General features: G+C 39.5%; 1 protein-coding gene across 1 annotated transcript; it reads right to left on the bottom strand.

The window, feature by feature from the left end:
* Positions 1-323: 323 nt before the first annotated feature.
* On the bottom strand, positions 324-3590 carry LOC129405748 (mammaglobin-B-like). Its single transcript, XM_055143038.1, has 3 exons — positions 3476-3590; positions 1652-1839; positions 324-530 (listed from the first exon to the last, which is right to left on the bottom strand). Exons 1-3 carry the CDS (start codon positions 3528-3530, stop codon positions 492-494), a joined length of 282 nt encoding a protein of 93 aa, XP_054999013.1. The 5' UTR covers positions 3531-3590; the 3' UTR covers positions 324-491.
* Between the last annotated feature and the right edge of the window lie 8962 nt (positions 3591-12552).

Here is a 12552-nt window from a genome sequence, read left to right as displayed (position 1 = left end):
TGCTACACTTCTCCAGGAAACTGCCTTTCTTATGCTTAAAAACATTTATTTCTTGTTAATATATTTATCTGACTTCCAAGGTGTTAATGTTAACCCTTTCAGTGTAAAACCTTTTGCACCTGCTGCACTGTCTTGAAGACTATCTTCCAGTGTACTGACATGACAATTCGTATGCTTCTTCCCTTATCATCCTTCATTTCCCTTCACTGTTTCGCATGATAAACTCGGATCTATTCTCAAAGTTCAAGGGTACATTTTCAATGAACCATTTTCACTAAATCCTATATTACTAATCAGATAACACAAAAAAGTTTAGATTTGTAAATAGTTTATTGAAGTGAAAATGTATTTGAGATTTCAATAATTTTCTTGCAGAGCAAAACTCAATTTAGGTCAAATTCAATGAAAGAATTAAAATTGTGCTGTGTCCAATTGAGACTTTGGTCATGGGGCATCTGTGCTGTTCTTTGAGACGAAGGTCTTGTGGAAGGTTAAAAAGCAGAACACGATGCAGAGTTATATATTGTTTCCTGTAAAACAAAAATAGAGCTGGTACTTTGATTCTAATCCTACCTCTAAAGAAAAATCTTGACAAACATTTCTTCTCATTTTTATACTTGTATTTATTTACCAACATCTGATATCCAAAATTATTACTGTCAAAAGTCAAATCAGAAACACTTTTTATTTTGTCTCCTGTTTCAGATGTATGGGAGCCAAACTAATGCTAGCCCTGCACATATTTTTGTTTCAATAAATACAAATAATCTTTTTCCTCCATGTTTCTGAATCCTTGCGGAGAAACTTATCCAAAATCTAAGCAAGTGTGAAATTCTTGAGAAAATGAAATAATGTTCAAGTGCCTCAACACTTCACTCTTGGAAATGACTACTCTACCTCTTATTCATATGGCTGCTGTTCTCTAGACACCAGATGTGATATATAATTCAATATTTATCCTTTTATGATTCTTTAATTCTCTTTATCATGGTGTCCAAAATGTTGATTCATGGGATTTCTTTTGTTATGTTTGAAAAAATACTTCTTCCCATGCTGGAGTCTGTCCCACTGAGCACTTATCTTTCCTAGGATATTCAATGAATGGACAAATGGACAGAAAAATTAAAATCAGGTTATTATACTTGAAATTATGTTGTATATTCAGTTTAAGATGTATATAATTTACAAAATCGGTGTTTTCCTGGATTGTAGTGAAAAAGATAGCAGATAATTATGCTAGTTTCTTTATGTGTTAAAGGACAATAAGCATCATTGAGACTCTTAATTGAAGACTTTTGTAGAATATATGTTTTTTTCTTTAATGGAATAATGTGTGTGAAGGGCAGGGGTGCACACATTTATGTTCATTAACTAAGTACTTGACATGTGGCTAAGCAACGAGTTGGTAATCAGCAATATGAGTTACCTTTCTCCATTACTGACCTTTTCTTTGATTTTTGACTATTGATAATACAAAATGAAGACAACATAAGAGCTGAAGTATTGGCTGATTGTCCTTAAGTAAAAATCATCAGCATGACTATGCTTTGAAATCCAAGTGTCCCTCACTTGTTTATCATAAATTTGACAAACATAAGCTGCTTATGCTTACCAATACTTGTAAAAGCACATAAGAAGAAAGTGATATTACCATGACTATTCTATTGCTCTCCAGAACATCCTCAGTCTGACGATTAAAACATTGCTTCATGTCCACTACAGCGTTCAGAGTGTCCTCATGCAATCTGTATTCTTGAAAATATGTTAAATATTCTTCAGGGGTCACAGAAGAATCCAGTGCCTTGGTAACTAACTCTTCCAAATGATTGCATCCACTACCTGGGAGAAATCATGGGAAATTGAGTTTGACTCCAAAGGACTGATGAGCACCTTTTACCCTGGGTAATATTTTTCATCTCTCACCATTCTAATCAAGAGATCACTTCACAAAGATTTCAGTGAAACGTGTTTGTTTTGAATCCTTGGAGAAAAACATTCAAGATATGGAATTTTCCCTCAGGTAAAAGAAATAAACAACAACAAAAAACATTCCCTCTCTTCTGCCATCCTCAGAAACCAAAGTAGGTAACCAGAACCCAAGACTTTCCAGAAAGCAGATGCTTGGACTGTGTTGAAATCAATTAAGCGGTCCTGCTCATTGTCTGGAGTCCTGTGATTTTATCTCTTCATTTTGAACACCAGGCAGCATATCCTAGTAAGATTGTTGTTTTGGTTCCAGGATATTTTGCATAAATTATCCCAAAGGCTCACTTTCTGCTGGACCAATGAATGATTCAAAGAAATTTTTTGCTCAAAAAGTGATCTGAGTAGCTCAGGGCCAATCCCTGTCACTTAGGGATCAGAGCTCCAGAGTTCACTCCTGAATCAGAGTTTTCTGCAGAGCTGACCTTGAGCATCTCATGTCAATGCATTCATATCAGGTTCAGAACCAGTGAGTGGGATGTGAAAAGATTTGACATGACACTCCCCAAGGATTGATCGTGATTGGAGGCCACATCAGTTGTTCTAGGGGATTTACTAGAAGCTACATCATCATTCCTGGAAGGAGACTGCCTGGTGGTGTGGGTGTTTCTCCTCAAGAAGAACTGATTATGAAGAAAGGAGAGCTCGAAACTTTCTTGAAAAGCTCAAACCAGCTACCAATGTAGGAAGAGTAGATCTTCATAGTGTGGGACAGAGGGTCATTCAGTGCTGCCTGAACACTTCCCCTTAGGGATTTCCTGTTTCCAGCCCCGCAGATGGACACTGTATTTGAGCCTCTTTCAGGAAAAACACCTAGAAGCATATCTGACTGAATCTGTTTTCCACATGAACTATGTCATTTTAATTTTTAGTTCCAGGATTCACCCCATTTACCAAACTTCATTCTTTCAAAAAAATTGATTCACCATGATATACAGTTACAAAACTTTCATGATTGAGTTTCAGTCATACAATAATTTAACACCAAAACATCCACCAGTATACATTTCCCACCATCAATGTCCCCCAGTATCCCTCCCAGCACCTGCTGTCCCATCTCTCCCCCTGCCTCTATGACAGGCACATTCCTTCTTACTCTATCTCTAGTTTCGGGCATTATGGTTTGCATTACAGATACTGAGAAGTCATCATGTTTGGTGCGTTGTCAACTTTCAAAACACAACTCCCACCGTGAGTAATTCCTTCAAACAACATTGACTTCATGGTCCCTTTTCTATTCCAACTGATCGGGCACCTTACATGCTGGTCTATGTCCCAGGACTCAAGAGGCCTTAAACAAAGCCCCAACAAAGGGACAATGCCCAAAAGGGAACACTTTGGGAACTTCCTAAAATTACTGAATTCTGGGTCTGGAATACCCAAAATGCTGTCTTGAAGCTTCCTTGCCCAGATGTTCAGGCATAGAATATTCTCCTCCACTGAACCTCAAAAATCACCCTGACCCTAAGCCTCCCTTTGCTGTCTGACTCACCTGCATAGCAGTAGAGAGGGAGGGCAGTGAGCATGAGGAATACCAGCAGCTTCATGGTGGAGGTGGCAATTGTCGGTTGTTCTGTCCAACTACAGAGACAACAGATTCACTTTGGTGTAGAGATCCCAGATCTCCCCCTTTTAATCTCCAGGTCTCTGCCTTAATCCCGCCCATAAGTGAAGCAATAAGTAAATCAATTACACGAAAGTCAATCTGACTTTGGCTCAGGAATGACTTGAGCAATCAAGAAGAAAGTGGTCCAGGAAGATTGCTTCACAGTTGGCAGCCGGCCTCATGCCCTGAGGGAGAAGGCAGCTGGGTTACAGAAAGGATCACTAAGTCAATGATGATTGCAGGGATTGCTCAGGATGGTGAATGTGTGCTGAAAGTACATAGAGGACCAAACATGATGGCCTCTCATTATCTGTATTGCAAACCATACTGCCCATGAATAGAGAGTAAGAGGGAAATTGTCGGCCATAGAGGCAGTGGGAGGGGTGGGGACGGGTTTGTGAGGGAGGGATATTGGAGACATTGGTGATGGAAAACGTTCACTTGTGTGGAGAGATGGGTATTTGATCATTGCATGACTGAAACTCAAACATGAAAGTTTTGTAACTGTAGCTCATGATGATTCAATAAAAATAAATGCAAAAAAGGAACGATAAAGTGGCCCATAACCCCACCTAAAAATGAAGCAATAGGTCAGAACATGAGAATAAACAGACTTTGGATTAGGAACGATGTAAGGAAACCAAAAGAAGGTGGCCAGCGGATGCCATCATTGCAGTATGTAAGGATACAAACACTGTCTTTCCTACAATTTGGGAAGTGCAATCATGTATGCATTTAGAGTAAAGTAATGTTGATGTGTTTCTAAGTGATAAAATAATTGGCGACATTGCATACCTGTATGATTATACTGTCTTCTCATTTCCCTAATGATCTTTGTCTGAGGACCACACTCAGCAGTTTTCAGGGCTTCCTCTGGGCTCTGCATTAAAGAATCACTCTGGCAGCGCTAAGGGGAAACTGTTGTGACAGGGATCCAGGTACACCTGTGAAAGGGAAGTTGCCTACTCTCTTTACATTCCCTTTGGATACTGTCTTTAGTATTTTTGTGTTTTTCATTCTCTTCTTTACTCCTAATTATGTCTCTTCTTCCATGATTTCCAGGATAAGATCCAAGAAATGAAACTGAGGGCCCAGGAATGTGATGAAAGAAGGATCTGAAATAACAGGGAGCTTATTGTGTCTATATCTCAAAAGTAACTACTTGAATGCTAATGAAAATCACAAAACAATTCTAAAATTCATATTTTAGATTACTTATTTATCCTTTGAGTCACCATGAGCTACATAGTTACATAGCTGTTCATGCTCAGGTATCAATCATAAAATATCCCAACATCCATCCCTCTAGCGGTGTATATTTCCCACCATCAGTGAGCCCAGTTTCCCTCCAAACTGTCCCCATCCCCAACCTGCCTGCCTCTATAGCAGGGACTTTTCTTTTTATTCTCTCTCTCTCTTTGTCTCCTCCCCTTTGGGCATTATGGTTTATGGTTTGCCTTACAGATACTGAGAGGTTATCATGTTTGTTCCCTTACCTAATTTCATCACGCAGTTCTTATTCAAACTGGTCATTTCCAATTGTCATCACTATAATGGTTCCTTCTCTCTCCCAGTTGCCCTCTCCCCGGGCACCTCAGGCAGGATTCCCACTGTGGACCAACGTTTCAACTCTCCTTGGATATTAGTCATATACTATGTTTTTTATGCCCCCAAAATGAGTGCAAACATTCTATGTCTATCCTTCTCCTTCCAACTCATTTCCCTCTGCATGAGACAACTCTCTTGTCCATCCATTTATAGCAAATTTCATGACTTCATTTTTCCTAGTGGTTTTGTAGTATTCCACTGTTTTAATGTACCATAATTTCTTTATCCAGTTCTCAGTTCTGGAGTTGTTTCCAGATTCTTACTATTGTGAATAGTGCTGCAATGAACATAGAAGTGCGGGTGGCATTTCTGCAGTATATTTTTGTGCCCCCCGTGGTACATTCTCAGAAGTGGTATTTCTGGATCATATGGGAGCTCAATTTCTAGTTTTTGTGAAATACCCATATTGTTTTTCCAAAAGGCTGGACCAGTCAGCATTGACACCAACAAAGAATTACAGTCCTCTCTCTCCGCAGCTCCACAAGAATGATCCCAAAGGCCAGCTAAACTACTTTTTGTACCGACAGCTTCTTGCAGAAATGTCTCCAGACTATGAACTAAGCCGCTGCCCCATGTCTGCCCAGGAGGGGAAAGGTTTATCTCTCTCACCTTTTCCTTGCCAGGGGGAGGAAGGGCGTGGCGACCTCCAGCTTATGAGGAACGCTAATGAGAGGTACAAGCTTGCAAAGATCCAATTTCTGCCACAAATTTCCCTAGACTTAGTAAAATACAGAAATCCAAAACCACGCAGCCGCCTCATATCTCTTCAGGTCTGATTGATTCTAGGGGGAAAACTCCAAACAATGAGTGAGGTTTTTTTTGAACTATTATATGTAACCAAAGTAAAGAGAAAGTAAAGTGAAATTTATCAGTTACACAGGCGGGGTGGGGGGTCCAGGAAGGCTGGGGGGTGGGAGGTATACTGAGGTTTTTTGGTGGTGGAATATGTGCACTGGTGAAAGGATGAAAGGAAGCTTGTTTGAGTGTAAAACTGAGACTTATGCCTGAAAGCTTTGTAATTTTCCACATGGTGACTCAATAAAATTTTTTAAAATAATAATAAAAGAATTAAAGTCCCTTTTCCTTGCATCCTCATCAGCTTCAGCTGTTCTTCTTTTGGATGTGTGCCAATCTCTGTGGTATGAGATAGTATATCATTGTTGTTTTGATTTACATATTCCTGATGATTAGTGACGGAGAACATTTTTTCATGTGCCTTCTGTCCACTGAGATTTCTTTTTTAAGGAAATTTCTGTTCATTTCTTCTCCCCATTTTTTGATGAGGTTGGATTTTTTTCTTGTAAAGTTTTACCAGTGTCTTATATATCTTGAGTAATAACTCTTTATCTGATGGGCATTGGATGAATAATTTTTCCCATTCTGTGGGCTGTTTCTATATCTTAGTCATTGTTTCTTTTGAGGAACAGAAGCTTCTTAGTTTCATGTATTCCCCTTTGTTTATCTTTGCTTCCATTTTCTTGCTCAGTGGTATTTTCATCTTTCAAAATGCTTTTAGTTTCCATGTCATGAATGGGTTTGCCTATGTTTTCTTCCATATACCTTCTAGATTCAGGTCTGACATAGACGTCTTTAGTCCATTTTGATCTTACTTTTGTGCCTGGCATTAGAGAGAGGGTTGAGTTGGTTTTTTACATGAAACTGTCCAGTTTTCCCAGCACCACTTGTTGAAGAAGCTTTCCTTGCTCCACTTCACATTTTTTACTTTCTTATTAAAGATTAAATGCTCATATATTTAGGGTCTGTGTCAGGATGTTCAACTCTATTCCTTTGGTCTAGGGATCTGTCTTTATTCCAATATCAGGCTTTTTGCATTACTACTGCTTTGTAGTAAAGTTTGAAGTTTGGGAAGGTGATGTGTCCCATCTCCTTTTTCCCAAGAATCACATTAACTATTCGTGGGGGGGAGGTATTGCTCCATAAAAATGGCAGGATGTTTGACCTATTTCTTTGAAAAGTGTCATGGGTATCCTTATAGGGACCACACTGAATCTGTATAATGCTTTGGGGAGTATTGCCATTTTGACAATGTTAATCCTCAAAATCCTTGAGCAGTAGATGTATCTCCATTTCCTGTTGTCCTCTTTTTATTTCTTTTAGTAGTGTTTTATAGTTTTCTTAGTGCAGGTGCTTCACCTCTTTAGTTCAGCTGACTCTGAGGTACTTGATTTTCTGAGGTACATTTGTGAGCAGGAATGTCTTTTTAAGACCTCCTTCTTCTCTTTCATTTTTGCATGTAGGAAAGCCATAGAATTTGAGTACTGATTTTTTAGCATGCCACTTACTATGAGAACCTATTGTTTCTAGGAGCTTTATGGTAGAGACTTGAGGATTTTTTAAGTATAGAGTCATATTATCTGCAAATAGTGAAAGCTTAACTGGTTTCTTTCCTACCTGGGTGCCATTGATGTCTGTTTCTTGCCTAACTGCTATGGCAAGTACTTCAAGTACTATGTTGAATAGAAGTGGTGAGAGTGGGACCCATTGTATTGTGCCCCATCTTAGAGGGAAGGCTTTTCGTTTTCCCCACTGAGAACAATGCTTGCTGTGGGCTATGGTTGATATCTTTGATTATATTGTGGAAAGTTCCTTCAACTCCAAGTTTGTTGAGAGTTTTTATCATGAAAGGCTGCTGGATCTTATCAAATGCTTTTCTGAATGTATTGATTTGGTTTTTACTTTTTTTTATTTATATGATGTATCCTGTTGATTGACTTACAAATTTTAAACCATGCTTGCATCCCCAGGATTAATCCTACTTGATTAAGGTGTAAGGTCATTTAATGAGTTGTTGGATTCTAATTGGTAGTGTTTTTGGGAGAATCTTTGCATTTGTGTTCATCAGGAATATTTCCCTTTAATTTTCTTTATGTGTGTGTATGTGCGGTGTCTCTGCTTTTTGTATTCAGGGTGATATTTGACTCATAAAAGCTATTTGAGATTGCTTTTGTTTATTGATATTCCTGGAAAAACTTTGAAAAACATTGGGTCATTTATATCTATTGGGTCCCAATATTTAAATAGGATCTCTTTATATATTTGGATGAATTCACTAGTGAATGCATCGGGGTTAGGGCGTGTTTATTTTGGGGGAGACATTTTATTTATGGTTTCAATTTCCTCGATAGTAATAGGTCTGTTTAAATCTTCTCAGTTCAGCCTTGAGATGTTATAGGAATCTAGGAATTTATTTATTCTTCAAGATTCCATATTTTGTGGTATAAAGTTTTTTAAATTAATCTCTGATGATCCTTTGAATTGATGTCCCCCTGCTTTCATTTCTGATTTGATTTATTAAAGTTTTCTCTGTGTGTTTCTTTGTGAGTCTTATTAGTGGTTTATCAATCTTATTTATTTTCTCAAAACACTCTTGGTTTTGTTATTCTTTATGATTTTTTTGTTGATGCCAGCTCATTGATTTCTGTTCTAAGTTTCATTATTTCATTCCTCCTACCTGATTTGGGCTCCTTCTCTTGGTCATTTTCCAAGACCTTATGCAGTGAAGTTAGGTTATTTATGTGAGCTCTTTCTTCTTTCATGATTAATGTTTGCAGAGATATAACTGTCCACTTAACACTGTTTTTCATGTGTCCCACAAGTTCTGGTAGCGCGTGTCTTCAATCTCATTTGGGTAAATAAAACAGGCAAAGAGTCATCACAGGAACCAAGGGGGTAATCATAAATAAATGAGAGGTCTCATCATTTTACCCTCCATCCTTCCTCTCATTCACTGACCTATTCATACATTCTCCAACAATAACCAGAATCTGATCCTATAATTAATGTGCTGTGTTCGAATTCAGCTCTTGACACTACCTATGAAAAGGACATTGTCTGGCATGGATGACCTCTCATTAGAGAGAAAAATAAAAAGCAATGCTAAATGCAAAGAGTGTTATCTCAAAGTGATTGCTCAAAGAATAAGCAAACCAGAATTTGGAAAACACTCAGAGGTCGCTGTACCCAAAGAATCCAAAATACTACTCAGATGCACTATTAATCACCCATGCTCATTGCAACACTATTGACAGTAGCAAAGTCCTGTGAAAAGTCCCTTGTCCTAAACCAGATGACTGAATTACATGAAGCAATGTGGTGGATACTCACAATACAATACTACTAGACATTAAGGGGGAAAAGAAATCATACAACTCTCCACTACTTGAAGGATCTGCTGAGTGAAGCCCACCAGAATGGGAGAGACTGAGGACTGAGACAGTATGCTTTCTCTCACATGTGGGTTCACTGTCACTGTCACTGTCATCCTGTTGCTCATCGATTTGCTCTAGCGGCACCAGTAACATCTCCATTGTGAGACTTGTTACTGTTTTTGGCATATCGAATATGCCCGAGTAACTTGCCAGACTCTGCCATGTAGCGAGATACTCTCAGTACTTTGCCAGGCTCTCCGAGAAAGATGGAAGAATCGAACCCAGGTCGGCTGCGTGCAAGGCAAATGCCCTACCCATTGTGCTATCACTCCAGTCACTCCAGTATGTGGGATATTTAAAAAAAAAAAAAGTAGGTGCAGAGTGATAGTAGAGCATGAAGGGTGTTTGTTTGCTTCGCAGGCAACTGCCCTACCTACGCTTGATCCTCAGAGCTCCATTGTGTTCGATGAGATGCAGAAGGAATCTCTGGGTGCAGAACCAGCTATCAGCTCTGAACACCACCAGGTATGGCATTCCCAAACCACAGAGTAAAAAGTAAATAAAATGAAAAAATACTTCGTAAGAGAATAACAAAAGGCCACGAAAGGGGAACCTGAAAACTGGTTTGTAGAACTGAGTCTACCAAGGACGGTGATGGGAGATAGACTGTGGGGGGAGGTGGACTGCAGCCCTGAGAGAAGCGTTGACGGAAGCAGAAGCTCTGGAGGAGAGTGTCGGTATGGGAACACTGTGTGCACGAAATTCCTTTCCTGAACAGAATTGTAAATTATTGTGCTTCAAAGAAATAAAGATAAAACTATATTTTAAACATTTAAAGAGGGGTGGGGCTGGAGCGTTAGCACAGCAGGTAAGACGTTTGCCTTGCACGCGGTTGACCCGGGTTCGATCCCCAGCATCCCATAGGGTCGCCTGAGCACTGCCAGGAGTAATTCCGGAGTGCAGAGCCAGGAGTAACCGCTGAGCAACGCTGGGTGTGACCCAAAAAAGAAAAAAAATTTAAAGAGATGGCAGAGCCCTTGTACTGCAAGTAGGGCACTTGCCTTGCACTTAGACCACAGGGTTCATTCCCCAGCACCCCATATGGTTCCCTGAGCCCACCAGGGGCGATTCCTGACTGCAGAGCCAGAAGCAAGTGTGAAAAAACACTTCCAGATGTGCCCCAAAACCAAAAATAAAATAAATAAAAGCTGAAGAGTTCATTGCTGTCTAGAGATGAAAAGATACTTAAGCGTAGGCAGGGGGCAGGGAGGCCGTGATAACTAGGACATGATGTGAGTGTTAATACCCAAATAGCATGATGAAAAATAGCGAGGATGATACAAAGTGATAATTCAGTACTGGTGTCTAAGTAAAATCAAGGGAAGAGTTTCTCTTCGAGTCAAGAGAAAAAAGCACAACATTATTAGTAGACAAGCCCCATCACACTGCAATGATTTGAATTTCTCACTGACTCCTACCTGGAAGAACAAAACTACATGAGCTTTTTACATTTACAATTTTAGAATTCCAGGACTCCCTGACCACTTTTACAGCCACGTGACTTCTCACAATATTCATAACAAGCAACAGAAAATAAAAAATCTAGCATCTACAAAAAAAATCATTGTTGGGGCTGAAGCTCTAGCATAGCAGGTAGGGCGTTTGCCTCGCACAAAGGCAATCCGGGTTCAATTCCCAGCATCCAATATGGTCCCTTGAGCACTGCCAGAGGTAATTCCTGAGTGCAGAGCCAGGAGTGGCCCCTGTGCATCGCCAGTGTGACACAAAAAAAGCAAAATAAAAATTTCATTGTTGTTTTGTTTCCATTTCCCTGGGGTAAGTGATGAACAGTGCTTCTTCACATGTCAATTCTTGAAAGACTGTCTATCCATCTCTTCTCCCTGTTAATAATGGAGGTTATTCATTTTTGCTGCTGTCAACTTTGCAAGTGCTTCCCATTTCCTTGATGTAAAGCCTTTTTTCAGATTATGAGAGTGTATATTTTCTCAAATCTTCAAGGTCTCTCCATTCTAATCTAATTTGGGGTGACAGACTGTTCCTCATTGACATAGTCCTACTTGCATAGGTTTTTTCGCTTCTGTTTGCTTGGTCATGGCATTGCCTCACTGTGTTCCCTGCCTCCTGGGTCACTCTAGTGTCAATGCCATCAATGAGATAATTACTCATGTCGATGAGACCAGCACCTATCGACAAGAGCAGAAAAATCAATGCTGGCAGGAATGTGGGTTAAAAGGAACCCTCACCCACTGTTGAAGGAAACGTGGTCTATTTCCATAATTATGCTTTCAACTCTTTGGAAAACAACATAGAGACTTTTCCAAAAACCAGCAATTGCTAATCAATGGGATCCAGTCACCCAGTAGCACCAAAACTGTATTTACAAAAGGGATTTGGATGCCTATAGTCACTTTAGCACCATTCCCCGTTGAAACCACCTCATTTCTAATATCTAAGGCCAAGGATACTCTAGGCCTGCCCTGTTGATATATGGCATGCCTTCTTCCTGTTATTCTTTTATATATCGCAGACAAGTGCAATCATCTAGTATTTGTCCTACTTCTCCATCAAATCACAAAAAATATATTTTCAGCTTAGCTATCCTGCAGCCATGGGAAGACCAAGAGGAGGGAGACACTTCCTTCACAGTCTATGATTGATGTCTCACAGACTTATCAATCATCTACTGGCTGGGAAATAAACGCTGGCCAATTACTGGTGGTCGTCTGATAAGTTTAGTCAGGAAAAAAATTGATTATAAAGGGACAGAATAAAACCAGTAAATACAGGACATGTAGAATGAGAGGATATGTGCTAAAGGAGAAGACAGAGGTCAGATTTACAGTTCTGGGGACAGAATGTATGGAGTTTATATGATCTAAAGCAGAAACCAAGTTCCATGTCTTAGAGATAACATAGGTGTCAGTAGCCCATGTTTCAAGTTAAACCAACAATCTAAATTAATCTCTGGAAGATTCCAGATCCCATAGCATCAATCTGTCCAATGAACAGCTCAGAACCCAGAGCTTTTTCATTGGCCCTGAAGCCCAAATTGTTTGGGAAATGTGCAGCAAACCTCCATCATCCAGGACCATACAAATTGCAGTTGTTTGCATTATTTCTATCATTTCTTTCAGTTGCATAGTATTTCATGATGTGCCATGTTGA

The sequence above is a fragment of the Sorex araneus genome, chromosome 6 (assembly GCF_027595985.1).
Source record: "Sorex araneus isolate mSorAra2 chromosome 6, mSorAra2.pri, whole genome shotgun sequence".
In the NCBI taxonomy this organism is placed as follows: domain Eukaryota; kingdom Metazoa; phylum Chordata; class Mammalia; order Eulipotyphla; family Soricidae; genus Sorex; species Sorex araneus.
The sequence above is the reverse complement of the archived record's forward strand: the minus strand, read 5'-3'. Positions and strand labels throughout refer to the sequence as shown.